Source organism: Lissotriton vulgaris, unplaced genomic scaffold (genome assembly GCF_964263255.1).
Source record: "Lissotriton vulgaris unplaced genomic scaffold, aLisVul1.2 SCAFFOLD_1348, whole genome shotgun sequence".
Taxonomy (NCBI): Eukaryota; Metazoa; Chordata; class Amphibia; order Caudata; family Salamandridae; genus Lissotriton; species Lissotriton vulgaris.
This window is the reverse complement of record NW_028242968.1, coordinates 104,863-129,914: the sequence shown is the minus strand read 5'-3', so window position 1 is coordinate 129,914 and position 25,052 is coordinate 104,863. Positions and strand designations below refer to the sequence as shown.

The window sequence follows — 25,052 nt, the reverse complement described above, 5'->3', positions numbered from 1 at the left end:
AGAGTGTTTCCATGTGTGGTGGACTGAGTGGTAACACCACAACTGGGCACACTAGGTGTGGGTGGCAAATGAGTTGGTGGGACCACTATATGTTGAGATTGTACATTGGATGGAATAGTTTTAACTGTAGTGCATTCCATTAACTCCACAGTATTGGTAACATTAGACTTAGACTTAGTAATATCATTTGACAGCTGCTCTTTAGCCCAAAAGTCATTTATAAATGTGTCGATTCTCTCACACCTCTTTAACAGTCCTGCCAGACAACTATTTTGGCAGTCCACAATATCTTTGCCAATTTCTTCCAATATTGGCTCGAGGCGAGCAGTAACCAAGTCTTCCAATTTGTCCCCCATTATTAAACAAATGTCTTTAACAAGGTCCTGATGATTGGGAATTGGGACACCTTTCTTTCCATTTTTCTTAACTTTCTTTCTGGGACTATTAGGAGACGTTGTCCGACCCAACTCCCCATTCTCAGTATGTTGCTCTAGTAAGTTTATTATATCAGGATTGTTGGCTGGCAACTCCTCAGCCGGTGGGATCACCACTGTGGGATGTTGAGAAGGTTCAGTGTGGGTGGAGTTAGAAGCTTTACCCAATTCCAGTTCTTTCTCAGCATTAGCGATTTTTTGATTAATGGCTCCTACCGCCGATGTAAGGTAGGAGATTATAGTATCCGCCTTACGGGGAACTTTAGCGTCTTTAGCCCCCTGTCCCTCGGGACCCAAGAATTTTCGCTTACCCATTTGTCGTGCCAAGGGAGGTGGCCCGGCCTCTTCTGGCCCCTGACGGCCACAGACGGCCCCGCCCTTGTCCCGGGCTTCTCCCGGTCGCTCCCGCGCGCGACTCGCGGGGCGAGAGGGGTGTCAGTCTTTTACTAGCGCCTCCGGGCGCTCCTGGTGCGTCACGGGCGCGCTGCCGCCCCAGAGGCTGCTGGGGAGTGTGGTCCGGTCCGTCCGGTCTGCCTCCCGGTGTCTCGCTAGGCAAACACTGCCGCCGTTTCCCTCATGGCTCCGCCCGATGGCGTGGTAGGGAAAATTTAAGCCTCCTGGTGTTCCCCCTGGGCTCGCGGGGGTCAGCCTTTTACTAGAGCCTCCGGGCGCTCCTGGCGCGTCACAGGCGCGCTGCCGCCCCAGAGGCTGCTGGGGAGTGTGGTCCGGTCCGTCCGGTCTGCCTCCCGGTGTCTCGCTAGGCAAACACTGCCGCCGTAGAGTCAATTTATGGTATTTATATAACTTTACAAGCGCGCTCACCACTGCCCCATGGATCAGAAGCATACAAATGCATGCATTTTACACGCAAAGGCAATCTTACCCAATTCAGATTGTCACTCCAAGGAATATACATGCCATTGTCAATAAAAAGATCAGTTTTCCCCAAAATCTATTACAAGAATTTGCAATGCAATAGGTCTTGCACTACGCGAGTTTAAGCTATTGGCATTGTAAATGACAATGCCTTTTATTTACATTTAAAAAACAAAATATAAATAAAAGGCATTGTCATTTACAATGCCAATATGTAAAACTCACGTAAATACGAGACCTATTGCATTGCAAATGCTTGTTAATAACAGCGATGTGACATCCAAGTCGGGTCCAGAAAAAATGTGTACAATGTGTAAAAGCAGTACTGAAAAGTACTAATTAAAACAAACATACCTTCAGTGCTGAGAATACAGAGATAAAAACTACCCCCAAGCCAACCCAGAGAGAGAAACTTTGAGTATTGGAATTGTAAATGTGTCTTTTTAAAGATAGGGAACTGAATAAAGTGGAAAATATCAATAGATTTTGCAAACTAGTACCTCGTACTTCAAAACAGTGGAAGGTGCCCCAATGACGTGGTAAGGAAAACATTAAAAAGATGCATTTTTGAAGCAGAGCGCGGCCTTGAGAAAAACTAGGATTAAACGGTATGCGACGCTAGAGGAAACAATGTGAGAAATTGATTTTCTGGAAGTATTCGCTGGTGCTTTAATTTGGAATTGAGAATGGCTCTAAGCGAGGTGTGTTTATGTGTTGTTTTCCTGTGTACAGCGTTGGCCCCACTTTTCTGTCATTTGGACGTTCTCCTCAGACTCTGGCCTAATGCGCTAGTTCACCTCAGGGGTTGGTGTGTTCAGCATGCAGGGGGGGGACTGATCCCTCTGGCATTAACTCTCACATCATTCCCGCTATCGCCCCACTTATGCCCCACTTATGCCCTCGCCTCCTTAAGTGCTACTACCTCATACAACACATGAAGCGCACGAGTGCCTGGGCCGGAAGAAAACAGTGAGGAATTTGTAATTCGCAAAGGGATGCGATTCAAAAAGGACAAATGTGAGGGACTTGAAGGGACTTGAAGAGTGGTAACTTGTATGCGAAATGTGAAATAGGTAGCGTAAGAACGATATGTGTGCGTGGGGAGAGATGGCAGGATTTCAACACAGGCCACAATCTCTAGGAAGAGGCAAACTAAGCTCAGCAGTATAATGTAGCTCCTGTAGTGATCTGTGTATCACGTGCAGGTAATTGATCCATATTGAACAAAAAGTCGGTGACGTGATTGGTTTCAGGGCAGCATGCCCTGGAGGCTGAGTCCATTTATTCCCGGTGCATTACTGCGTATTTGCATTCAAACATTGAAAATGTTGTCAGGGACACAGCTATGGCCATTCCCTGCTGTCCTTTCTCAATGGAGTCTACTTTGAGACAGGAGAGCGCCGAGTGGCACGCAGGAAGGTCATTGAGAATAGTGACAAGCCCGGTGGCGTCAGTGACACCTTGGAGGTGCGGGGAAACACAAGTTACTGAGATAAACCGACAGTTGAGATTGTGACAGTTCCTGAGATACTAGGCCAGGTAGTCCCTTAGAGAAGGACTACGTTATAAGAAGCGGACATGTTTGAGGTAAGTGGAAGAAAAAAAGTTCAAGAGCAAGTCCTGCGAAGACTCGGGTGTGAGGTCAGGGGAGCTCCAGGTATTCCGAAAGTCCAGGTATTAGGGAAGACAGGCAGGAAACTTCGGAGGCACCTGCAATGTGCCCCAAACTCCACCACCCTCAATGTTTGGCACAGTGCCCTAGGCCCTCATGCAAGCAAGCTGCATGCCCCAGCCATCAGCTGGGTAATAAACTCCAGTCGTAATTGGCATGCAGAGGGCCCATCAGACTCCTGGGACCAGGTGCCACTACCCTCGCTGCACTACAGACAGCTGGGGTCCTGATGATCACCCTACACCCCCAACCCCCATCCTCCGGGCACACATAAAAAAACCTTAGGTAATGTTAAGTTGGTGATGTCCAACTGGCGCTCCTCTGACTGCCAGTGAGGGGTGCGCTTTCCCCTCCTGAATCAGATAAGCTGCCAATGTGTGTGCGGGGGGGAGGGCGTGTATTTAGGAGGCTACAGGTACACGTGTAACGCAACCGCCTCCCCCAGCGACAGTGGTATGCATGATAGCACAGCCTGAGGAGGCTGTGCAGGCCGCAGGTAAGGCGTGCTGTGGGGGCTGTGTAACTACAAGACCCCACAGCCAGCTGCCTCCCTTTCACCAGTGATCCGGAAAACAAGTTAATGTGCAGGATTAAAGTCAATATTTCCAGTATGGTGTCCTGCAGTGTATTAATGTTCAGTATGTGTTTTCATACTCATTACAGTTGTTCCTTCTTTGATTACTAGATGGCTAGTCCACAACAAATAAATGTAACTTTTTGTCACCCCGAGCATGCTCCAAGAAACAACAAAACACGAAGAATGACCGTTGTGTTGTGTTATGTGTGTGAGGGAAAGAGTGCAGGGGCACGGCGGACTTGTCCGTCTCGAATTTTAGCCAGGATTCAGTGTATTGAGGGAAGAAGTGACTCTTGCATGGTAGTGCAGGTGTTGCTGCCGCTGATAACGGAAGGCAGAGGACAACAGTTAAAGGACGGTTAGAACTGACTCTGGAGCATCCCTGAGGGCCCTCCACTCAAACAGATGGGGCACGGCCATAATCCGCCGATCGTATCGCGAGAATCCCGGCAGGGCTGACAGGCCTCCGAAGTGACTCTTGTTTGGTTCCTTTTGATATCCACATATGAAAAGCAGAAGGAAGCCCTGAGGAAATAGGTTGAGTTTGCGAAACCAACGAACGCCGTGCCCGATGTGCATTAGACAAAAACAGCCCTCAGCTGCCGGGCACACACTGCACGGAGCCGAGCTGTGCACTGCAGGAACACACCACTAAACCGTCTCAAATATCGTCTGGAAATGACCACAGACAATGAACAAGAAGCACGGGCACACGGACAGCGGGGGGGGGGGCGGGAACGGACAGCGGGAGGGGGGCGGGAAGGCAAGGAAAAACAATCACTCACCTGGACTTCCTCCGTCGGCGCGTCGGCCGCGGAATGAATGGCCAAACCCAACCTGGACGACAAAAAAAAAAAAATAAACCCCGCTAACAGCCGCATGACGTTGCGGAGGGAAGAAATCGTGGGAACGCCCACGAATCTGGTCCGGCCATGACAGACAGATCTCTGTTCCAATGGCTAGCCTCCGGTGACCAAGCCACATACTGTTCTCATTAGATTTCGCCTGCGCGAAAGGCTTCTTGCGCAGCTTTCGACAGGCGAAACCTAAAAACGAACTTGGTCAATAAGGCAGCTGCCAGTACAGAGTATTTTGAGAAGGTTATTAAAGGGACAGGCTCACTCTGTACATGTATGCAGCAAATCAGTTCGATGAATATGGATTAAAACGTTTTATCAGAACATTCTGAAAAAATTAAGCCTCTGATAGGCTTCCATCACACAGATATCTGTATAAGATTTATGGACAGAATATTTTCTTCAGATGCTATTTAATGCCATGAAAGAACTATATCAAAAGGAGTTCTGGGATTTGCACACGCTGTGGGGAATCATTTGATAGTTCATGACTATCAATAAAGATCCTACCCTCCAGAAGCGTATTTTCTGCCAACTGAGGAGATAGTAAAAACACCCATAAACTCAACGCACTCTGACTGAAGTAGGAAGCCTGTTATGGCCATCTACAAAAATACACCTGACTTTTAGACAGTAACCCTGCAAGAACAATCAAATTTCAACCATCAGCACTCGAGAACTTTAGCAGCGGATTATGGTGCTGGGACTTTTTTTCCAGTCATTTCATATTATTTCATGTCAGAGTCCAGGGAACCGTTTCCAAAAGCACAAGAACCTAAAGTAGAAAATTTTGGACTCTTAAGGTCAATGCTTGCAGTGCACATTTATCCCTAAAGTCCTGAACGCACGAGAAATGATGTTCAATTCCATCTTCACATGCATCTGTAAATGCACCCACAGTAATGGCCTTTGCCCAGAGGTGTCCAACATCAAGACTAATCTTTGTGAGATTTGCTGGTTCACCACTGACTATGTAAATGATTCCAAGTTAGATTGATTTTATGTAAATGCATCAACCAAATCCTTAACAGTCGCAGGTCAAAATTAGTTCATGGTGGAGAAATTCTTGATAGGAGAAATAGCTATTGAAAAGTTTTGGTTTAAATAGATTTTTGAAGGCTTGACGAATAGGTAAATATTGAGCTTTGAGCAGTCAATAATTGCAACCCTTAGGAGCTAAATTCGAAAGTTAACAACCTTTTTTATGTATCTGGAACCTTTGCACTGCAAGAACAATTCTGGATTCAGAGGAGATGGGACACAAATTATACTGGGTCTTGTCTATGCTAGAAAATGAAGTAAAAGACATTTCGGCAGGTGAATGCATTGATATTAATAAAAGGATACGTACGTTGCCTCATGAGCACAGAGTTAATAAATAAGAGGCAGTTGAGACTTCTTCAGACCACAAAAAAAACTTTGGACGGCAGTATTCTGTATCATCTGAAAATGACTCGTTGGTTTCTGGAACCACCAAGCACAGAGCATTCTCAAAGGCCAGAGTCACACAAAAAGCAGTTCAGCAATAAAATACATACATCATAACAAAGAAACAGAAATGTCCTCATTAGACAAAGGTGGTAATAACCAATGCATTCCACTCGGATAATGTTATCCAAGTACCGAGTTCTACTAGCTCGTCCTACCATCGACCACCATCACCACTACCCAGCGAGTGAGAAACCGCAAACTTACTTATCTTCCACACACTCATTCTTATACATAACTACACATAAACCTTTTGGAGGATTAAATTCCTTTTACTTGAATGAATGAATGAATGAATGAATGAATGAATGAATAAAATGTATTTGTGGTTAATCAAAACCATTAAAATAAGACAGTGATGGATAAGATTGCTTTATACAAAGCCGGTCGCACAAGTAGTAGCTAATGGCCACATTTCCCCAAGGTTCCAATTGGGCAGGGGGACCAGACAGGGCTGCCCCTTGTCGCCCCTGCTCTTAATGCGCTGGTGCTTGAGCCCCTGGCGATTCAGATTAGGGCTACGCCCTTATTTCAAGGGATTAAATGGGAAGAGGGGTGGGAGGACAAAATCTCCCTGTATGCCGACGACATGCTAATTTACATGACTGCACCTGACGACAGAATCCCAGCCCTGCTGGGCCTCTGTAACGCACACGGGAACTCGTCGGGCTATGCCCTGAACTGATCGAAATCAGTAATATACACACTGAAAGGCCCGGCACCGAGGTTGCAGGCTGACTGTCCCCTGGCTACGACAACGACCTCCTTCAAATACCTAGGTATTGTCATCACGAATAATGAAGAGGACTTCTTTGCCAACAACTTAAAACCACCTATTGATCGCCTACGGGCGGACGTTAAACACTGGGCGGCCCTGCCGCTGACCCTACTGGGAAGGGCAGCCTTATACAAAATGATGGCACTCCCGAGGCTCCTATATGTCTTAGAAAACACCCCACATCTAGTACCACCACGATACTTCAAACAAATAGTAGCGCTGGTCTCTGCCTTGCTCTGGGATACTGGCCTGGCACGCATAGCATACGACAAATTGGTTAAAAGCTGGTATGAGGGAGGGATAGCACTCCCTAACATTCAGCTATATTACTGGGCGGCCCAGCTTAAGGTAGTTAATCAGTGGATCCACACCCCGAAAGAGGACCCAGTTTACCGGGCAGATTGGTCACAGCTTGGGACGGATTGTATGCTGTCAGTACTGTACAATAAATCGCAACTTAAAAGTCTAATCGGTCCAACACGACACACGGCGGCCCTATGGCACATAGCGCAGGCACGTCTGGGCTGGGCAGGAAGAATTACCAAAATGACACCATTGTGGGACACGAAAGCATTGGGAAACCTCAGAGGGTGTAAGGGCTTTGCGCGATGGGACTCCATAGGAATTTCCACGGTGGGAGACCTCTGGGACAAAGACACGGTCATACCATTTCCACACCTGCAACAGCAATATAACCTCGGACCCACGGAAACATTCAGATACATACAAATTAGACACGCATTACTCCGGGCGATTCCTGCGGGCACTACTCTGCCGGAATCCTCACCATTAGAAGATAGACTACTAACGGAGTTCATGAACCAAAGCGCAACCTCACTTACATATAAAAAACTGATCAATAATCTGAAGGACCCCACACTGAAACTTAAAGAAAAATGGGAGGGAGAAATAGGTGAGGCGGATGAATCTGAATGGAATGAGGCGTTAGCCTCCCCAAGAGAGGTTGGGATCTCAACTAAGTTCAGATTGGTACAACTCAAAATTCTGCACCGCATCTACTATACCAGGACGCTACTTCACAAAATACAGAGAGCGCCACATCCCTTTTGCTTGAGAGGCTGCGGGGAGGAGGGGACACTATTTCATACACTATGGGAATGCCCTCAGATACGAGAATTCTGGAGGCAGATTCAGCGCACGATCTCCCAGACACTCAAAACCTCCGTGCTGCCTGAACCGCGCAAATGCCTTTTGAACATATGGGACCCCAATGACCTGGGTAGATATGAACTAATTTGGGCAACACTGGCCATGACCGTGGCCAAGCGAGATATCGCACAGAAGTGGGGCGCTTCAGAATTACCCACCGCGAGCAGGTGGGCTAAAAACATGGACATCCTGATGGTTACGGAAAGGGCGGAATATGTCCTGCGAGCGGCGCCCCGCAAATGGAACAAGGTGTGGGCGGCGTGGAATGTATATAGGGGAGAGATCTGTGACCCTTTGCCAGAGGGGGACGACCTGGAATCCGAAGGGGAGGATGAGTAAATGATAGGAACGGGAGTATTAACCTCAGAGGACCAAAAACATACCGGTCTTTGAGCTAACCTGGCTAAGTAGCAACGAGAGAACCAAGGACTTTGCTGATTGGGACGATGGGTGAGATCGCACTGGTAATGATGACACATGTTGGGGAGTGGGGGGGGGGTGGTGTTTGTTTATTTTAACGTATAAAAGTAATGTTCAGGTTGCATACTATATAACGTGGGGAAAAAGTAACGAAGTACAATGATTGCGAACAGACCAAGCATAAACGTATTTAAGGATTTTCGAAGGTTTAATACATCGCAGACTATGCTATTTGTCCTGAAGAAATGTCACCTAAGCCGAGATATGTACACAATGTAACCACAACCACATGACTGTAAGAAACTAAATGCATATTATACCTTCATGTTAATAAAGTTTAAAAAAAATAAAAATAAGACAGTGAATTACAAAGGGAACATTATTGTTAAGTTAAAAGAAACTTAAAAGAAACATTATTAAAAATGTAAAGTTCATTAGACCATTTGTGCACGACTGTTAATGTTGAACTGGTCTTGGTCTTAAGGACTGGGTGGTCTGGATGGTCTGGATGATGTGAAAGTTCATAATCGGGGCCAATAGTCTAGCTATGAGAGTCCATCAGTTTCCGGCGTGTCTGCTGGATAAATTTACTGAACATAGCCATGTCTTTAACTGTTTCCATTGTGAACAGCCTCTTTTATGGATCTAATCCCGTTTTTAAGTAGAGTTGGCTTTAGGTAAAGGTTACGCTCTGAGGACAACGTCGGGCAGCAAAATAAGATGTGCGCAAAGCTCTCATGTTTGTATTTACATAGCCGGCACTCCGAATGCTTTATCCAGGATGACCTCGAGGGGTAGAGGTCTTTAAGGGGGAGAGGGTATAATCTGAGTGCTAAGATCCTGTTTAACGCCTGTTTCCCCACCGCTTGGGTAAGGTGGAGTTTGGAATTCCGTTCTGTATGAGGTAGTTTTAAAAACTCAAGAAAGCCCCTTGAAACCAAAGAAGGCAGGTCCGAGTTGCGCGAGCAGAGGCGAACCTGTTTTTTTATTGCGCTTTTAATAGCAGCGTACTTGATTAACTCAAGGATCCCAGTTTTCCATTGCGAGCTGCAGATCTTCTTTGGCGGCGCGAAGGCTATTTGACCACGGGTTATCAGGTTCAAGAAAAATACTTCTTATGGAAAATTTCAGAGTATTCTTTCTTGCCGCGGTGCTCATTAAGGCCCACTCTTCGTATTTTTGTTGGATCAAATCAAACTCTAGTCGCACTAAGTTGTTTCTGGTGCAAGCTGGAAGATGGAATAACTTTTTATATGCTGAGCAGTGGATTTTTTCTAGTGAACTTGATAATTTACCAGGGAAGGCCTGTTGTGCGTAATTCAGTGAAGGTATTATCTTCGCCCTTAGTACTCTTCGAATTGCCGTTGTTGTAGGGCTATGTAAGGTGGCATGCAGTTTGCCGAGGGCGTATGTAATGCTTTTCCCTTTTGCCCTTATTTTGTCCAGGTGTACTCATGGGCGCCCTGTCTCGCTAAGCCAAACTCCAAAGTAATTGTAATTTTGTGTGCAGTCCAAAGATAAATTTCCTATCCTCCATTTTGTCCGTTTTTTTTTCGGGTAGGGCCCAAAGATTATTATTTTAGATTTTGATGGATTTACAGTCAGTTTATTCTTGACATTGTAAGTATCCAGGGACGTTAGTCCCTTTTGTAGTCCGGTTTTAGTATGGTCTAGGAGCACCAAGTCATCAGCATATTGTAATAGTTGTATCTTCGTATGGCCGATCTGTGGAGTTGCTAATGATGCTCCAAGTAGAGCTTTGCCCTGGTCTGCGGTATATAAATTGAACAGCATCGGAGCTAACACGCAGCCTTGCTTCAATCCACGGTTTGTGTCAATTTTCTCCGAGGCTGCCATATTTGATAACTTGATTCTAACCCAGGTGTTTGAATAGAGTGATTGAATGGCTTTTAATAAGGGGGGATCGATGTTCCAACTTTCCAGTTTCTGCCAGAGAATCGAACGGTCGACGCAATCAAAGGCCGCCGTGTAGTCGATGAAACAGGCAAAGATCGGGAGGGTGTTTCGTGCCACAGCCCTCTGTGAGAGTTATGAGAGCACTATGATGTTGTCCACTGTTGAGGCTCCTGGTCTGAATCTGTTTGATAAAAGGGTAGGAGGCCCTCCTTGCTAACCCACTTTGAGAGGTCCAGTAGTAGGGTGCTTGCATAGGCCTTTCCTTCGATGTCAAGCAGGGCGATCATGCGGTAGTTTTGTGGGTTAGATTTCAGCCCTTTCTTATAAACGTTCCCCGTCAATCGACATTCAGCATATAGCCCTGTCAGCTTGTCAGTCCAGAAGTCTATATTATGCCTGAATAGAGACCCTGGCAGGCCGTGGAGTCCTGGCGCCCCATTGGGTCAAATTTTTTTTAGGATTGTTTTAACTGTCTTTTTGTCTGATAGAGTCGGCTGCTTCACATTTGTTTGTGTAATTATTAGAATTGGTTAAATGAATCACATTACCCGGGTGTTTGTTTAATGGAGTTGTGCCACCTTCCTCATTATACAATGTTTTCACGTGTATACAATGTTTTCACGTGTAGTCCTTTTACTTGTGTATAGACACAAACCAGTTTTGAACTTGGCACTTTATATTTAGGGAAATGGGATTTGTATGACCATGGATGGCAAATCAAATGTGAGTAAGGGATTATTAATGGAAGTCATAAAGCTGTAGTTGTGTGAAAACCAGGCCTAGGACAGAACTTATCTTCAGAAGATTGAGGGATCATTAATGAAGGTCACTGACTCACACACTTTGATGACCTGGTCTAGGACAAAGCCTCTCTTCACAAGAGGGAGGGATCATTAATGGAAGTCACTGACCCACACACTGTGTGATAACCTGGCCTAGGACACTGGTTCTCGTCAGAAGAGTGAGGGATTTTTAATGAAAGTCACTGACTCACACACTTTGATACCCTGGTCTAGGACAAAGCTTCTCTTCAGAAGAGGGAGGGATCATTAATGAAATTCACTGACCCACACATTGTGTGATTGCCAGGCCGAGCATAATGCAAACAAAATCCATTTACATGATTTTGCCTAGAACAGGAGGCAGTGCAGGGGCTGAGTCTCGATACTGTGACGTCTGTCAGTAGGCAATCTGTTTAGATTAAATTAGAAGGATCCAGTCTCAATAGCGAGACTGGTCTTAGAAGGAGCCCACTTTGGATGATTGTAGGATTGACAATATGTTCTTTGCTTGAGATCATACTTGCTCTCAAAGCCCCTATAAGAACATACAGTGATAATATTCTAGCCAAGGCAATCTATACTCCACCAGAGTAATGAAGATGACCTGCTGGAAATGTCATTTTCTGCATGGCCACCCCCAAACATGTTATCTTCCTCCTTCCATTTTTGCTGAATTTGTTTGTGTTGGCTTTGGGAACTTTACCACTGCTAACCAATGCTAAAGTGCATGTGCTCTCTCCCTAACGTGCTCTGGTACTGGTACTACTGGTGGGCCTGCAGCACTGCAACCACTTCAGTAGCCCTTTAAAGCATGACTCAAGCCTGCCATTTGAATTAAACGCAACACATCTCTGACTCTGTGACTTAGAACCTATGCATCACCTACAGTCCTCCAGATAGACGACAACACATTGCCTTCTCCGCTCCCATTTGCTGCTGCTTAACACAAATGCTTTACTTCATGAAGGTACTGTTCCAGCAGGGCCTGCATTGCTTCTGTATCAGACCCACACTTCATCTGGTCAGGTTGGCTTTTCAGATTAGACCCGGTCCAGCAAGACCTTATAGCCCGGTTGGCGCTTTATGACTCTAAGCACTATAATTAAAGATATTCTTTAAAAATTCATAATACTGGAACAACTTATTGGATTTTTGTCATTCTGATCTTTGTTGTACATTAGATTAAGCTCTATCCTTCTAACCTGGTATGGATTATTTGTGTGTGGGGGTTTCACTATTTTACTTTATGAAGCAGTTCACAAATACTTTACACATTATCCTCTTAAGTTAAGCCTAAATTCTCTGTGTCAATCTACCAGAGGGTGAGCATAGGTTAATTAAGGATGGGTATCTGTCTTATTCTAACTAGGATTGTGGTCCCTACGTAGACATGGTTTATACCTCTGCGGAGTTGAAGCCCAATTTCTAACAGGACCTGTTTTATCTGTTGTCATTTTTGACACACGTAAAAGAGAATTTTTTCTCTGACAGCTACTAATTCCCTAGCCCAATGGTACCTTAACTTTAAATTCATAAGCCACTCCATTAGACTTAAAAGGTATCCTGTACTGGTCCAAGATATGTAAAAAAGTATTCTGTACTGATGTATATTTTTGTTACCCGACAGACCCTGCTAAGCTTCTGGGGTGAAAGGTGACTTAATTTGTTTGGCATTCTTTGCTGTCAGTGAGTGCAATTGATTGGTAAAAGGGTCTGATATATCTCACAGTTTATTCTGCTAGAATATGTGGCTGCTTCTCCTTTGCCCTTTGGCTGGATTTGAAGGACATCAAGGTACACAATTCCTGCCCACTTAGAGGAGACGAGGCCGCCTAGCTTACATGTGTACTTAATATCAGCACAGATAGCCAGCTGCGCATGACACTGCTCATGTGCCCTTGGTGAGGGTTGATTTCAGAGACTTAAAGGTCCAGAATTCCTTTCGGATGATAGAAGGCAGGGCTACCCAGGTAGCACCACGTAGGAGCTTATAATCAATACAGATAACCTGGGACGCATTCAAACACTTACCTGGGTCAAGAGCGGGACCGTCTGCATGTGTCAGAGCCCTGAGGATGGTGGGCTGAGCTCACTATATTTGCTTCTTACCCCAGAAATGGACTGGCCCATTACACACCCAGGAATAGGGAAAAAACACCAGCAGCAGTAACAGCACTGTTTATCCCCGTACATGCTCATGACGGAACGGTTCCGTCATGAGCGTCGGTTGGCCTGTGCTTATGACGGAACAGATCCGCCATGGTTCCATAGACCCAATGGAACGTTCAGCACAGCGCAATAATTTGCGCCGCGCTGAAGGGGTTAAAGAGGTATGTTCATTAATAAAATGCAGTGAAATTCAGAAATATGTCTGTATCAGACAGTCTTTATGTCTGTAAGATTTTTGTCCTGGATTGGAACAGAAAGGATCGGTTTTGAGTTAATAGGCAGTGGATTGTCCAACATTAGTGGTGCTAGAGAAAGGAGTTTCTCAATGGTGAAAATACTTTCCCCTTGGAATTACATATTTTCTATGAAAGGTGAGCTATACACCTCTCCTGCAAGGAAATCATTATTTTCTGCTGCACCTTCCAGTGGGTGAATTTCTTCTTATTTGTCTGTGATTTCATCGGATTATTTAAAGAAAGGATTGTTTAAAAACGTAAACTTTTCATAAACCCGTATGATGTGGCTGTTTCCACTGAAATCACATGTACAATGAGATAAACCATACTGTGCTCTAGAAAATACACATTAGTGTTCTAAAGTCAACATTTTGCAACGTTCAGCTCCAGCCACTACACTCCTAATCACTGTACACATACTTCAAATGCAGTAACCTCAAACTAGGCATGGACCCCTTATGTTATTTTCTGTTTCTGAAATTAACTTTTGTAGGCATTGTTTCTAGAAAATTACCTTGCTTTCATCCTCTCCCCCATATTAAATTCTCCCAGCAATTTCGTGTCAAGAAGAAATGTTCTCTTAGTTTAGTCTCTGGATGTCTCCAAGGTTAAGATTTGTGATTCTATTTCATGTTGAAAAGCACAGAGCTCCTAAATACATGCCAGCCTGTGGATTCAAACCTCTTTGTTGATTTAAAAATACATCAATTACACTCGTGAAAAAGAGATTGCAGTTTACGATCCATACAATAATTCTACTGTCGATTTTTCTTTACAAAATGTAAATCAGAACAAAAAGGAATTGAAAACTTCCCCTCTGTCAGGTTAGCCCATGGTGGGATGTTTCAAGACTTTCACATTTCGGTAATGTCTGGAGGCGGCTTTGACCCCTCTCTCTGGCAAAAATGTTCTACTAGGCGACTGAGCAAAGCGTCCGAATTTACCCTAGAGCAGACATTTTTTGCCAGCAGAGCCCAGGAATCTATTCACAAAGTGCTGGCATGCCTCAATCAGATGTAAGCGCAATATAAACAAACCAAACATAACATATGTGCAAGCATGAGTCCTACTTGCGGAGATGGACAGGCTTCCAAATGAATAGTGAAGGGGCTCCTCTGGTCCCTTACCTGGCTCAAGCATTCTAGGGTGTAGGGCTGACGTATGGACTGAATCCGCAGTGAGTCGAGTATGGGCTGATGGGTCGTGGGTGGGCGGTTAATTTTGCACCATGGAAAACATTTCCCGGACACTACACGCCACCAAGTGGTATTGTTGTTTAAGCAGTGAGTTTACGTGATTTGCAGGTGTTTGAAACAGCTCAAACAATACATTTTCCCCAGAACAGACATTTTTTTCAGCAGATACAGCGCATGCATTTTTGTGGGAGGGGTGCATTTGTGTCGGAGGGTGGTGGGAGGGCAGAAGCAACTACGGGCATCAAGCACCCTTTAAAAAAATGTTAGCTAAACAACAGATAAACAAAGTAAGGGTAAGGAGAACCTGGTTGGCTGGTGCTCCTTAGCCTTGACCGGAAGGGTGGTATCGGCTGCTAAAGCGACGGAGGAAGACGCCAATAGGTCTTACAGACATCCCATGAGCACTGATACTCGACCTAAAAAAGATTAATATGTGGACAACTGTTGGCTGCAGGGATATGTCAGATAAATAATTGGTTGTCACAGTCTCAATAATGAGGACTAAATAACTGGTATCATTGAATGTTAAATTATGAATCAATGTTTGTTTGCCTTATCTCTGCACATAGTGTAAATGTTGGGCATTAAAATGAACCTCTCGCTGTTTTAGAACAAGAGCTCTGGAAGGAGCTGCAGGTTGAAATGCAACAAGGTCTGAGCTTTTACTACTTTAGGAAGAACTAAAGAATCTCCTATGTATGTAAAGTGTGGTGGCAAAACTAGGACTTGCAAGTTGCTCTAGTTTGAGGGAAATGGATAAATGTTACAGTAATAAAGAAATCCACCTCAACACACTATAATGTTCCAATCTTTCAGGTTAGAAGAAACCGGAAATGCTTAAACCAATCCTGAGGGATGGCTGGTTGAAAAAGTAAAAACAATTACTTAACATGCAGCAAAGTAAATCCGGGGGTTGACACTTGAGCTGATCCAATGTGAACAGGAAAGCATTGAAGTATGTGAATACAGTTACCTTTGTTATAAACTTCCGGTGGAGTTAACTTTGTTATACACTTCTTGGAACTGAAGAAACAGCAGTATGTCCTGATCCCTGGTTTTTCACAATCTGTTCATGTGTAAATGAAATCGTGTCCATGCACATTTACCTTAAGCTGTACCTGTAGCATGTGAGTGCTCTGTGCTCACCTTTTCAATACTAAGTTACTCTGTGAACATTGATAAATCACCTCCTTTTCTGAAGTAAGATGTGACGTGTTCAACAGAATGTTTGCTTAAATATCTGTGTATGGTAAAATAATCCTTGCTAAGTTTCAAAGATGATAAAGGGAGATGCTGTTTAAAACCAGTTAAATATTATGTAATCACATTCTGTTATATTTGCATTTCACAATTTTGAATCTCTTTACATCCAACAGAAAACCAGCCTTGAATGCATGAAATGGTTATGCGTAACAACAGTGGTGCTGTATGTCTGCAAAACAAATGGTCAGAAATAATAAACTCCAGTATTCAGAAAAACATCAGTGCAGTTAGAAACAGAGGATCCTGCACATAAATGGACTGATCCGGGAAGAAGCTGCGAAGGACAATTTAGTGAATATAAGAGTCTAAGCTGCGAAACTTCACGCCACAAGATTAAGAAATGACCTCTGGGAAATGAAGGCAACAATACTGACAAACCACTTCTTGAATAAACATGCAATCAAGACCAGCTTTGATCATGGAATCAGTATGATGTGGTTACCACAGTGCTCTGGTATCTAAAATGATAATAGACCATCATTCAGTGCTCTAGGTGATTTGTAAATTCTTCCTGGCCAAACCACAGTAACCAGAGAAAATCACAACAGAGTGAGACAAACAGCTGAAGGATAAAGGAAAGATGAGCTCTGCCGTCTAAATTAGAGAGGACAGTTCCCATATGCACTGACCAGAAGGAGGATAAATCTTTACCCACAAGCGTAGAAAATTGTTATCCAATCGTAAGACACATTTTTTCGCATGGAAGCTCGACGCATATTATGAGTGTGACAAGTATTTAGTGACCATTGTACTTTACTTTTAAATTGGAAATCAAATGTCTTAAATAGCAACACATACAGGAAATGTAAAAATCATACAAGTGCTTTATCGGCTATGTTGGCCCTTCAGGAAACACACTCATGGGATGTAGACAAATATATGCCTGACTCAGAGATACTAACCAAGAAAGAAGAATCATATACATGCGGTGAGAGCGTTAATTTCTCATCCATAGTTAATTGTCAGCAGCAAACGCACACAGGAGAAAAGCCATTCAGATGCAGTGAATGTGTAAAGAGCTTTAATCAATTACCAGACCTGCAAAGGCATCAGCGAACACACACTGGGGAAAAACCATACGATTGCTGTGAATGTCTGAAAAGCTTTAGGCTGTTATCAACCCTAAAAAGACATCAGGGGACTCACACGGGAGAAAAAACATTTAGATGCAGTGAATGTGTGAAGAGCTTTAGTCAGTTGTCAGATCTCCAAAGACATCAGCGAACGCACACAAAGGAAAAGCCATACCACTGCAATAAATGTTTGAAGAGCTACAGTAGGTTATCACACCTCCAAAGACATTATCAAACACACACAGGAGAACAACCATACAATTGCAGTGAATGTGTGAAGAGCTTTAGTTGTTTATCACACCTCCAAAGACATCATCGAACACACACTGGGGAAAAACCATACCATTGCAATGAATGTGTGAAAAGCTTTAGTTGTTTATCATACCTCCACATCCACCAGAGAACACACACAGGGGAAAAACCATATAGTTGCAGTGTATGTGAAAAGAGCTTTGGTCGGTTGTCAATCCTACAAACACATCAGCAGACACACACAGGGGAAAAACCATATTATTGCAGTGAATGTGAAAAGCGGTTTAGTCGGCTATCAATCCTACGAAGACATCAGCGAACACACACAGGAGAAAACCCATTCAAATGCAGTGAATGTGTGATGAGCTTTAACCTGTTATCAACACTAAAGAGACATCAGTACACACACAGAGGGGAAAAACTATTCAGGTGCAGTGAATGTGTGAAGAGCTTTATTCAGTTATCAGATCTCCAAAGACATCAGCGAACGCACACTGGAGAAAAGCCATACATTTGCAGTGAATGTTTGAAGAGATTTAGTCGGTTATCACACCTCCAAAGACATCACCGAACACACACTGGGGAAAAGCCATTCGGATGCAGTAAATCTGTGAAGAGCTTTAGTCCATTACCAGACCTGACAAGACAACAGCAAGCACTCACAGAGGAAAAGCCATACCATTGCAATGAATGTGACAAGAGGTTTCGTCAGTTATCAAACCTACAACTACATCAGCGAACACACACAGGGGAAAAGCCATTTCATTGCATTGAATGTGTGAAGAGCTTTAGTCAGTTATCAAGCCTACAAAGACATCAGCAAACAAACACACACAAGTGTAAAGCCATTCCATTCCATTGAATGTGTGAAGAGCTTTTTTGTTCTTCACACCTCAAGTACATCAGCAAACACACACACACAGGGGAAAACCATACCATTGCAATGAATGTGCAAAGAGCTTTAGTCAGTTATCAATCCTAAGAAAACATCAGCAATAACACACAGGGGAAAGGCCATACCATTGCTGGAAATGTGTGCAGAGCATTAGTCAGTTATCACACCTCCAAGTACATCAGCAAACACACACCTGTTTAAAACCATACAATTGCAGTGAATGTGTGAAGGGCTTTCGTTACTTATTAGATCTCCTAAGACATCAGCGGATACAAACACAGGGAAAAATCATACAATACAGTGAGTGCGAAGAGCTTTAGCTAGTTATCACAACTCCTTAGACAGCATTCATACACCTGGGAAAAAAACATTCAAGTGCAGTGAATAAGAGAAGAGCTTTAGTGGATTACCAAGCCTACATAGCCATCAGCAAATTACAGAAGATGATACAATGACAAGTGTGTAGGACATTCAAACGCCAAATGATGGAAAGTAGAGGATAGGACCCTCAGCTAATGAGTAAAGAAGTAACACACACATATTTGCAGTCCTTTCTCAATGTTTGTTCCTTTCATTACTCTGGATATAAGAAAAATAAATGAAATTGCAGATTACTCTTTAAGAATTTTGCAGAGCGTCAACCAAAAGAAAAGAAATTGTGTTATTCTCTGGTAATGTAGTGTTATAAAGAAAAGCAACCAAGCACAACCGTTCATGCTGTCTGTAAAAGCAACACTATGAACAATGCTTGGACTCATAAGGGTATTTTAGCTAACTCAGGATTAGTGATAAACCCTAGAAACCCAACAGACTCTAACCAATTTAACCAGCATACACTAAGGAATATTCATAGCTGATTGTGGTATTTAGGTACATATACAACATTGATGATTCTGTGACAGCAGCCAAAGAACAGGGTCCATAAGCATGAGAATTTAAAGTAGAACATTGTGAGCAGGACTCTCAGGGTTAATGCTTGCAGTGCATGACACTTACCTCCCACGGTGATACTCCTTTCCATCATCAAATGCATCTTCATATCCACCCATCATAGTGAGTGGCTCTTACCCAGTGGCATTCAACAGCTGAAGCCATGGGAGATTGGACAGCTCACCATTGACCATATAAATAATTGTTAGTTTAATTGCATGCAAATATATTTCATGAGTTTCTTATTTGGAGAAAATCATTCAACCAAAACCTGACTAGTGCAATGATAGAATCAGTGCATGATGGCAAAAGTATTGCTAGGAGAAAAAGATGTTGAAAAGTTTAGTTTGTTAATAAGTTTCTTAATTCTTGACGGTTAAGTAAAGAATATATGTAGAGCAGTAAAGAATTCCAGCTCCTAGAATCCAGAACTATTGACTCCTTGCTATTCATTTCTGAAACCTTGGAACTGGAAAATAAATCTGGATTCAGAAGAAAAGGAACACAAATGATATTCAGGTTTGTGCTTACAAGCAAAAAGGAATCCTTATTTTGGAAACTCTGCTGGTGAATGCAAGGACTTAACAAGCATGTGCAATACAATAGATATTGCATTTGCGAGAGTTTGAGCTGTTGCCATTTTAAATGACAATGCCTTTTATTTATGTGTTTGAAAACCTGCAAGCAGTGTGTAAACACCCACTTTGTACTTATAATCATTGCTTACGAGAAGTAAGGTTGTTAGCAACTGCACCTCTTTTACTGCCAGCCTTACTTCTCATAAGCAAGGACTAGAAGTACAAAGTGCTTGTTAAAGCAACACATGCTTCAAATTATCCTTATTATACAAAGCTAAAATATTTCAGTAATTTATTAAGCACATCAAGAACACAATGAATATGGGCATGAGAAGTACAGATTGTGGGAGTTTTCACCGCAGGTCGAGGAACATCCAATAAAAAAAAGTAAAAATCCCTTAAACACCTTCTCATTCTGTTCCACAATTTTCTAATTTTGAAACAGGTCACATACCTAAATTATTCAGATGTGTATTTGCGGAAATTAAACTGTCGCGTTTCACACAAAAATTGATAAGCTTACTACATCAAACTAAGTAGCATACTCTAAATGACAAGACAGAATAACCGTTGCGTGTTTAAAAAGCAACAAAATTGATTATATGGTTAAAAAAGCTACATTGTGCCATGTATAATTATCAGCTTAGCTCTTACTAGGGAAACTTTCAAACAAACAACAATACACTGTGTTTTTGCCCAAATGCTACACTGTCTCAGACATACTGTTGCGAGAGGCTGTAGGTGGATAATTAGCTCCAGTGTGTTGGCAGTTGATTATGTATCTGACAGTCACACAGTTGTTGAAAAACACATTATATAATGCTTAAACTTCACAGAATTGTGCATCTCTCTTTAAAATGTAGAAGGCGCAATGCTGCCCTGGTTTATATATCTTTTTGTAAACACTGCCATTCCACAAACAAGAACTTCCTTAACCTGCTGAAAACACTGCTTATAAGTGTGTGTGTACGAGTGAGAGAGAGTGTGTGTGAAAGAGAGATACTGTGGGGGAGACTGTGTGTGGGAGTGTGAGAGAGAGAAAGATGGCCCCAGCATCAACCATGAGGGAGTGAATGCACCAAAAGCTGTTGTACAAATAACGTACTCATAGGCCATCCCTCTTTAACATAATATAGCCTTACCATTAACTGAAGAAGGAGCCATTATCGGATCAGTAGACTAGGCGAGGGGTGCAGCACCTGGGAGGTATGTGCAGGTTGGCACATGTCTGGCCCTGAGCAGTTTAAAAGCGATAGAAGAGTCACAGACCTCGACACATTTACGTCTGTAAGCCTCTGTCTACATTTGTGGGCTTCCTGAATTAACCAAATTAATTTAAACCATTTACACAAACAACCCAATCCACAGCCCCAAGAGCTAGCTTTCCCGACTGTATACACTGCTTAAAGGACCAGAAAACCTCCGGTCCAAAAGAGCATCCCAGATCCTTTGCGCTTAGAGAAGTAGATAAGAGGAGTGAGGTGTCCGCAGAGGGACTTCTCAAGCAATGGACTACCGGCGCTGAACAAGAGACATTCACCCGTCACCAAGCTCCTAGAGGTGCCCTTAGAAAGTGTGAAGGGGAGAAAGCACAATGCAACAGGATAGGTGAGAGGCAGCTGATGAGAATACAGACCGACAAAAAGCTGCACTTCTTTATATTGATGTATAGCTGATGGTGTTTCCTGCTAATGCATTGCATGTGGCATTCTCATGTACCTGCCTGTTTTGTTGCTGTGGCAGTTTGTGTGTGGAAGTAGTGGGGGATGCACATGAAACGAAGCGCTTCTCACTGCACTGCTCTCGTTTCGTAAGTTCTAAATGGCACTTATTTCCCGCAGACCTGTGTCCTCTTGAGCAGCACTCCTAAGCCAAGATACATGAAACAGAAATGCTTCTGTGTGGGAGGATTGTCTGAAAAGAAGGATATGCTTCACCAAACACAGGAATGCAAAACTCAAGTTTCCGAGGCACACACAGGCAGCTCATCCAGTCCAGTGCATGTTTTTTGTTTGCATTCTGGTGCCTCACCCTGTATCTTCGTGTGCCCCTGGAGTGTTTATGGACTTGTAGGAGTATCAGCGCCTCCCATGTGTTCGGCGGAGCTTCGGCTCAGAATCACCTAATGTTTTTATTTTTTATTTTCCTAAAAATGTGCGCCACGCAGAAACACATGATCACCTACACTGTAAGGAAACTGTAGTTGGTCGGTGCTGCTGGACTGAAAACTGAAGTGAAGAATCAGGAGCATCAACCAATAAACCCAGAAAACAAGAACGACGCAGTAGTCAACAATGACCAGCAACAGACAGGATATCGCTCCGTAGAGTGATTACTACAGGTCTTGCAGACAGCGCGCAGGTTCGAACTAAAAAGGATGTACTGCTTCGTGAGCAAAGAGTGAACGTATGTGATGCAGCTGGGACTTGGGCTTGATTTTGAGTTTGGTGGACCGGGTTTCTCCGTCATAAAGGTGATAGCTATCCCGTCTGCTATATTACAAGTCCATTATATCCTATGGCACGTTTAATGTGAAGTGACTCCATCAAATTTCTCAGACCACAAATAAGATATACTGTAGCAGTCTGAATCATCTGAAATTACTTTTGTTTTGCTGGAGCTGCCGAATACACATTGTTCTCATAACCCAGCTTTCCATAGATGAAGGAGTTCTCCGACAAAATATGAATGTGAGAAGAAAGAAAGGGAAACATTTTCAATAAATAGCCAAAAATGGTAAAAAACTAAGGCATTCCACAGAATACATTTTAACACATTGTTGAGTCCCCGCTGCTGACCATTACCCCCTAGTAGTGGTAGTTTGGGACAAGGTCTCTTTCAGAATTTGGAAATGTAACTGTTACTTGCTGTTAAATACCACAATGAGTACAGCACATTTATGCTGCACAGTTCTGTCTGTCCTAGCATGTTTTGCATTGATGGTTTTGTGAACCAAGGAGAGTCGGGCATCTCAGCACCTGTGACTAAAGAGAGACCACTTCAGATGAATAATTCTATTTGATGCTTCTTTACATATAGTATTATCCCCAGGTGCCAGTGGAGATCAGGAATCATTAAGCCTATCACATTGCTGGCACAGGGGTACTGGCATTGCATCAGTGCCAAATTTGGCCTTACCAAAGCACCCCGACACAAGGACATCAGTTCCTTTTTTTCTACTCCTTTGGCAAAAATCCAGAGCACACAGACTGGTCGTGGGCACACAAACAAGGGATTTGGATCACCACCACCCACCCAGTGGAGTGTCCCTGAATGTCAGAGCCTACAACCTCAGCTGGCGTTATCTTTCTGGTCTCTCCAGGTGGACTTGTTTGCCTTTTCAGAAAATACTCAATGCCAGCAGTTCTTCGTAGTTCAGTATCCATTCAGGTGAGCCTTGTGGGCCGGACATGTTTCAGTTGAGTTGGAACTTTCAACCGCACTACACATTTGCCTTTATTCCTTTATTTCTGGGTAAGATAAACCAAGACCAGTCCCAAGCCATTTTCATCACCCCAGATTGGGTGAGAGGAGGGTGGTATGAAGACCTTCAGAGCTTCGGCATATGTCCGCTTCTCAATCTGCCACGCAAACTAGACCTTCTCTCTCATTCAGAGGGAATGGTGCTGCATCCCAATCTCTGTGTCCTTCTTCATGCATGAAGTTTGAGTGGGGACATCTGAACACCTAGCAACTGCCACCGGAGGTGGTAGACATCATCTTGTCATCATGTTGACCCACCACCAAGTCCATCAGAAGACAAGGTTACTTAGCTGTGTAACACTCTTTCTGGGATATACTATATACTCTAACTACTTGCAGATTCATCATTGACCTGCCCACCCCCCATTTGATAGATGTTTTAAATGGAGAGTTAAGAAGATCCCACATTTATGTTGGTACTGCACCACTCTATCGATGTCAGTCAATCTGCTGGTATTGAAGCTGAGAAAATAGATGAAAACTTCTGTGCCACATGTATTTGGTGACCTCCTCAGACCCCACTTCCAGACCTGATGTGAACCAGCACCTCCTACCGACAATGTGAGAGATTAATATTTAAAAAAGCTAAAGTGAGAATCTGTAAATATGTAATAACTTTCCTCCTAAAATCATGTCACTCAAGACTTCTGTAATAATTGAATAAAAGTATGAAACAATCGAAAACTAGAGAGGAAGTGACTAAGAATGTGAGTTTTAGATCATAAATCATTGCCATTATCCTAGCAATTCATATATTAAAGGAAGATGCTGGTACATATTGCTGCAAATTTCATTTAACAATTGTCTGCTTATTGTTGAATATTTAATCAAATGTATAATCATTTTTAGACATTATATTTTTGGTGCAACAGTTCCTTGCTTCCTGACTACTGTTTATGAATTGATTAGCTAATGTTAATATGCATTTTTGTACTATTGATGTAACAATTTCATGGAATATACATTAATGTACATTAACTCTAAAATAAATATTGATCATTCATTCACTCAAGTTCTCTTAACTCTTCTGTAATTTTCCTATTTATGGAGGGAGAATCCTGAAATGTGTGTCTGTGGCAGAGGTTCTCACCCTGTGGTCCGGTGACCCATGGGAGTCTGTGAAGCCTACTCACGGGGTCCGTGACAGCTTAGAAAATGTAATAACCTTAACAGATTATTAAAGTGTATGCAAGAAAAGATACAAAATGTACAACTGAAGTTTTTTTTCCAATGTTCTGTAAAAGTGAAGGAGTTTGAAATTGGAGGCTGAAAGTTAAGTTTCTATCATCAGATTGATTCACAGGAGCAGTGCAAGTGCATGAAACAGAATATAATATGGACGATGAGTGGCTTCAATTGAATTAGAAAAGCTTCAACCTTCCGATTAAAATTAAATGTTAAAATGTTGATTTCTTTTTTATACTTGTTTGTAAATTAAATACAATTTCATAATTTCTGTATTTGATGAATACTTGATTCTATATTTTTTGTGCATTGATTTGTGGTTTAAATCAAAAAAGCTTAGGCCGGGGTCCTCGGCTTCCACTAATGACTTAGTGTAGGTCCCCAGAGTCCAATAATGAAGCATAGGTCCATCGAAGTCAAAAGGCTAAGAACTACTGGTCTAGGGTCTTCTTCATGAAGGAGGTGTCAAAAGCCTGATATAACATTGTTGAGTCAGTCAAAGCTTAAAGTAGAGGGCACAGACTCCTAGCCAGAGGATTTCAGTCATCGTATCTTTTGATCGCCACTTGATTGCAGTAGGTGTACTAGATCAGGTCCCCTCCTCCCATGTTCAGATTGACCACTAGCTGGGTGAGTTCATGTCACATTTCAAAATCAAGGTTTCATGATGTAAAGAATACAGTCAAGACAATCATGTAAGCATTAAGAATGGGGGTGGAGGCAACATCAACTCCTTGTGTATAAAGTATGGACGTACTTCTTGAATTCCGACCCGGGCCAGAAAGAACAAGCTTGTTTGTCAGATAGGCCGGAGTGGGGGC

At 43.1% G+C, this 25,052-nt stretch overlaps 1 protein-coding gene across 2 annotated transcripts in view; it reads left to right on the top strand.

Moving 5' to 3' along the window:
- LOC147668770 (uncharacterized) overlaps nucleotides 1-24,053 on the top strand; it is a 117,483-nt gene extending 93,430 nt beyond the window's left edge. The window contains exon 3 of one of the 2 annotated variants that reach the window (XM_086948444.1): nucleotides 15,949-24,053. In XM_086948444.1, coding sequence (XP_086804570.1) covers nucleotides 16,670-18,022 — 1,353 coding nt within the window. In that variant the 5' untranslated portion in view covers nucleotides 15,949-16,669 and the 3' untranslated portion in view covers nucleotides 18,023-24,053. The remainder of the gene's footprint in view (nucleotides 1-15,948) is intronic. The other variant, XM_086948445.1, reaches the window with a different exon arrangement.
- Nucleotides 24,054-25,052: the final 999 nt, after the last annotated feature.